This window comes from Bubalus kerabau, chromosome 6 (genome assembly GCF_029407905.1).
Source record: "Bubalus kerabau isolate K-KA32 ecotype Philippines breed swamp buffalo chromosome 6, PCC_UOA_SB_1v2, whole genome shotgun sequence".
Lineage (NCBI taxonomy): Eukaryota > Metazoa > Chordata > Mammalia > Artiodactyla > Bovidae > Bubalus > Bubalus kerabau.
This window is the reverse complement of record NC_073629.1, coordinates 111,463,857-111,469,517: the sequence shown is the minus strand read 5'-3', so window position 1 is coordinate 111,469,517 and position 5,661 is coordinate 111,463,857. Positions and strand designations below refer to the sequence as shown.

Genomic DNA, 5,661 nt, shown 5'->3' with positions numbered 1-5,661 from the left:
GTCTACTCTAATTTAGACTTTGAAAGCCTATAAGCCTCTTGTTATCACGATAAAAAGGCCCATGGGAACCTGTGCCTCCAGGACTCACCGTCTCCAGGATCCAATGCAATCACACTAGTAAAACAAAGCTCCAGGGCCCTGAAGTCCTTAGTTAAAGGCCAATGTCATCCTACCTGGAGATGTCTGCACTTACATAACTCCTAAGGAGACCGCAAACATCACCTGGAAGATAGATCAAAATGGTTCTCAGACGCCACTTTAATCGAGTTTTGCACTACACAGTAATGGGGAGCGGGGTGAAAGATGGTGATTCAAGCTAATTCACCTGCCCCAAGGCGAACAGTCTGGGCTCCCAAGAACAGAAAACGGCGTTCCTTCCCAGGGGAATCCCCTCCCTGAGCTGCCAGGACAGGATTTCAAGAAGAATGAGCACAAAGGACAGGGCAAGCTAGTTAAGAGAGCCAGGTAGATCTGTGAACTCTTGCCAGTGCAAACCGGAACCAGGCATGAGGTACCCCACCACCCCAATCCCAGCCACTCCCACTTGAGGCCAAACTGCCTCCCCACCGGGACTGACAGCCAGTGTTCGTTTTGTAACTCTCCCCCGAGTGGTGCACCCAGCAGCGCAGAAGCCCCAGCAGTCGTGGCCACCATCCAGCTGAGGCAACCTTCAGGCCAGAACCCTCCCAGGCCTTCCTCTTCACTGGCCCCTCCGCTTCCAGTGCATCTGCCTCGCCACAGCAGAGCAGCCAGTATGTGTGTGGCTGTGGGGGGTGGGAGGAGCCAGAAGCAGCAATAAAGCAAATCAGACGTGGGTTCTGGGGCTGCGTCGACGTGGTGGCAGGCCCAGCCATGGCCCACGGAAGGCCCCATAGGGCCCTGGGTCCTCCATTAGTTCTTCTCCGGGCGGTTTCTGTTCAGGACGGCTTTAGGAGCAAATTCCAGCTTGTCCTTAAGGCTCACCACCTGGGTGTGGTCCTTGCCTAGCAGCTCATCCAGCTTGCGGTCCTCCCGGCGCTCTGAGATGCTCTTCTCCTCCTCCACAGGCTGTGGCTCCTTCCCCCTGATGAACCATTCCAGGTGGTAGCCCACAGCCCCAACCACGAAGGCCACGGGAAAGGTGACATACGGAGCATAGGTGCGCACCACGGTCCAAAGCATAGGCCACATGGCATCTGCAGGAGAGCACAAGGCCATTAGGGAGAAGAGCGCCCTCCCCACCAAGCATGGACAACACGCTGCGGCGCTCCGCTTACCAGGCGGTGTACTGAGCATCCACCCCATGCAGAGCAACACAAGAGGGCACCCCGCTTTATGCAACAGTGGGGTCCCTGAAACGATCTAGGCAATGTCAGAAGATCCCACTGTTAGGGAAGAGGGCGAGAGTCTATTTTATGGACTACACTCTTTGACAGTTACGCAACCATGTATGGCAGTGTTCCCCACAAGAGACCTTCTGAGACTTACCTAATAAAGCTTCAAGCCTGCTGGTGACCCCAGGTCCTCCCTGCAGTTTGCCAACATTTCAAGAGTCGGTAAGAGCCTTCCTTTGCTCTATACAATATCTCCATCAGCAGAGCTAGCCACCCCTTCCCCACCACACACAATCCCACAGTGAGTCTCTTGTCCTTTGCCCCACGTAAAGAAGGAGGAGCATGTTTAGGCAGCCAAATCCATTACCCAACCAGTCTGGATTTTAGGTAAAGAGAGAACGGTTTTTTCCTATTCTGAACCTGACTTTCCTGACTAGACGAACCTCTACAAATCTGCTGGCCAAACCCCTTTCAAAATACACTCTCTTCAACCAAAGCCATATCCTCATATTTACATAATAATCTCTTAAAAATATCACCAACCCATTATACATTCTCTAGACACACTAGAACTTGAAAATGAAAATTCTATGTTTTTTTAAAAAAAGAAAAAAAAACCACTGTACAGAACTTCCCTGGTGATCCAGTGGTTAAGACTCCACGCTCCCAGTGGATGGGGCCTGGGTACGCTTCCTGGTCAGGGAACTAGATCCCACAGGCGGCAACTGAGAGTTCAAATGCCACCAACCAGAGATTCTGCTTGCCACAACCGAGGCAGCGCACAGCCAAATAAATAGCAGTTGATAAAGAATCTGCCTGCCAATGCAGGAGACGTGGGTTCGATCCCTGGGCCAGGAAGATCCCCTGGAGAAGGAAATGGCAACCCACTCCAGTATTCTTGCATGAAGAAGTCCATGGACAGAGGAGCCTAGCAGACTACAGTCCATGGAGTTACAAAGAGTCAGACACTACTGAGTGACTAACACTTTCACTTGTTTTTTCCATAAAACAAAACACAACACTGTACAAGCCATGGCCCTAGAGTTTCCAGAAATGAAGACAACACCAAAAGAATGTAAAACACACAAAGTGGGTCACTCTAATGGCCGTTCAGTCTCAAACGATTATTATTAACAATTATCAAGGACGACTCACAATTATCATGATAGTGATAATCATGTTTATTTATTGTGCACTAAGTGCCAGAGCTTGGGGTGAGCACTCTATATATTCTATCTTCTCTAAAACACATGTCCACTCTGTGATAGATGGCATTACCAGAGGATTAAGTAATGTGCCCAAAAGTCTCAACTGAAATATCACTCCTTTTGTACCCCTGTAGGTGTTTTCCCCAGCTTGGCTGTCTCTGATCTACCTCACCAAAGCTCAGATGACTCTCTCCCTCTCTCTTTGGTTCCAATTCTCTTTGGAGGAATCCCAGCATTTTGTGGGCCCAAGATTGTAACGGACCATCACCAGGGGAAAAACTGCCAGAGCAGCTCTGAGGTTGTGCTGAGTCCCTGTCTTAGCACCAGGCACTATGCCAGACAATTCACACAGCAGTCGTCACCTGACCTTCACAGGGGAAGATCGCCTCTATGAGGAAGGCATTACTAGCCCAGATTTTTGTTGAAGGCCACAAAGGCTCAGGAACATAACCTTAACTGGCCCAAGATCACCAGAAATGACAAAGCCACTAATTGGAACCCAGGCCTCTCCATCTTCAACACCTATGTTCCTTCAACTGGAAAGAACACCCTGCAAATAGGTGTGTGTGTGAGCACACAGTTCGCTCCACGCAGTCCTGTCCGCCTCTGTGTGACCCCATGGACTGGCTTCTGTCCAAATCCTGGTCTTGAAGAGAGCTTCCTGCAGTTCTTCCCCATCAACTTGGCACTTCATTACCTAGAAGAGATTCTCTTTTTGAAAACTCTGAGATTTGTGATACACTCTGAGATTTGTGAAATGATAAGGCACCCTTGAAGAATCTCAAACCTAATACGTCTTCATTTTCTTTCCTATCTTATAAGCAAGTCCTCTGTGAGTAAACACTTTCCCTCAACAGCAACTCTCCGCACAGGTCACCAATTTGTCTTAAAATATATGAAGCATGAGTCCACCATGTTTTTCTCTCTCATATGCAGCCCAAGGTCTCCCTCTGTGGTTCACATTCTAATCATCCCCAAATAACTTAATCTATTCATTTAGTCAACATTTAGAACCACTTTGTCTGTGTCGCACATTGGGCTGGCCTACCCCATTTGTGCGCATTTCTCAAAACACTTTGCGGTCCAAAAGGGCAAGGCAGAGGTTTGTGCGTTCGCACTGTGGCCTAACCATCTCCCAACCTTCCCCCTCCGTCCGGCATTAAATGCTGAAGAAGTCTGTTGAATGAATGAGCAACTGGCTTGTGTAAAACCACCGCAGTCATTCAACCACCCGCCCTTAAAAGGCGGCAGGAACACAGCAGGTGCCTCTGCTGATCACAGGAAGCTAGATACTCTAACAAGTCATCCCTAAGAGGTCAAAATGAGAGGCCAAAGTGTCTGGCAAATACCGTGAGGCCTATTTCCAGCCCCGCACGGAGGAAGTCTGAGCAAGAAAAGGTCAAACGGGTTGCGGGGAAACCTGCCCTTGTGCCGGGGGTCCTGGAGGCCCAATGAGATGAGAAACTGCAGTCAGGAGATTTGAAAACCGCTAACAAGGGCAAAGGAGACCAGACTGGGTGGAAAAATCAACCCTGACCTTCATTGAGACCGGTCCAGGGATGAGAGCGCAAGGAGGTCAGGGTCCAAGGGTCTGCCCTTCGCCCTTCTCTGGGTTGCCCGGGCCCGGCCCCTGTACCACCTGTCTGACCTCGTCGGGTCCGTCCTCACCCACGTGCCTAAGACCGAGAAGCCCTGACCGCTAAGTGTTCGCAGGGCGCTCAGACGCTCACGCCGAGCCCGGGGATGAGAGAGGGGCCATCTCTTCTTCTCAGGCCTCGTCAGGGCCGGAGCCAACGCTAGGCATTATCCCTCCCCTAACTCAGAGGTCAAGGCCACGAGGCGTCACCACAGCTACGGGCGGCCCAGCAGCAGCTCCAGAAGAGGGATCGCCTGCCGGGACGCGTGCTCACCTGCGCGAAAGTCCGCACACCACCGTCCGGACCCCGCCCTCCAGCCGAGCTCCTGGAGCCCAGACACCGCCTCTCCCAGCGGCCCGCGGGGCCTAGCCCGGGGACCCGCCCACTGGCTCCGGCTCCCTCGGAGCGCAGGGATTGGCTGAAAGGACTGGGGAAGCTAGGCGCCCGCAGCTGGCCGCGCGGAGCTGAGATGCGAACAGCGTCGCCTTCCGGCCGGGAGGTTTCTCAGTGACGTCACCACAGGCTTTCGGTTGGAGAAAGGATTCAACTGATGTTGACTGCTGCTAAGTCGCTTCAGTCGTGTCCGACTCTGTGCAACCCCATAGACGGCAGCCCACCAGGCTCCCCCGTCCCTGGGATTCTCCAGGCAAGAATACTGGAGTGGGTTGCCATTTCCTTCTCCAGTGCATGAAAGTGAAAAGTGAAAGTGAAGTCGCTCAGTCCTGTCCGACTCTGAGCGAACCCATGGACTGCAGCCCACCGGGCTCCTCCGTCCATGGGATTCTCCAGGCAAGAGTACTGGAGTGGGGTGCCGTAACCTTCTCCGTGATGTTGACTAGGCGGCTCCTAAGACTTTTGTCTGGGCACAGAAAAATAAAAAACATGACCCTTGACCTCAAGAAGGGCTCAGCAGAGTAAAATCTAGAACTCTTAAAAAACTATTCCGATCTGGGCTACCTTTCTAGCCGCGTGACATTGGGAAATGTGTGACATTCAGCCGTGTGACTGGGCCTCCTTTCCGTCTTATGCATAGACGTAATAACACCCATTTCACAGGATGTTCTGAGAGTTGATGAGATAATGTATGCAAAGTGCTCTGCTGGCACACCGCAAGCAGGGGAATAAATGACACCACCGTCAGGATCAGTTCAGTTCCGTCGCTCAGTCGTGTCCGACTCTTCGCGACCCTATGGACCACAGAACGCCAGGCCTCCCTGTCCATCACCAACTCCCGGAGTTCACTCAAACTCATCTCCATTGAGTCGGTGATGCCATCCAACCATCTCATCCTCTGTCGTCACCTTCTCCTCCTGCCCCCAATCCATCCCAGCATCAGGGTCTTTTCAAATGAGTCAGCTCTTGGCATCAGGTGGCCAAAGTATTGGAGTTTCAGCTTCAACATCAATCCTTCCAATGAACACTCAGGACTGATCTGCTTTAGGATGAACTGGTTGGATCTCCTTGCAGTCCAAGGGACTCTCAAGAGTCTTCTCCAACACCACA

General features: G+C 51.8%; 1 protein-coding gene across 1 annotated transcript; it reads right to left on the bottom strand.

Moving 5' to 3' along the window:
- Positions 1 to 240: 240 nt before the first annotated feature.
- Positions 241 to 4,572, bottom strand: SMIM12 (small integral membrane protein 12). Its single transcript, XM_055586453.1, has 2 exons — positions 4,432 to 4,572; positions 241 to 1,175 (listed from the first exon to the last, which is right to left on the bottom strand). Exon 2 carries the CDS (start codon positions 1,168 to 1,170, stop codon positions 892 to 894), a length of 279 nt encoding a protein of 92 aa, XP_055442428.1. The 5' UTR covers positions 1,171 to 1,175; positions 4,432 to 4,572; the 3' UTR covers positions 241 to 891.
- Between the last annotated feature and the right edge of the window lie 1,089 nt (positions 4,573 to 5,661).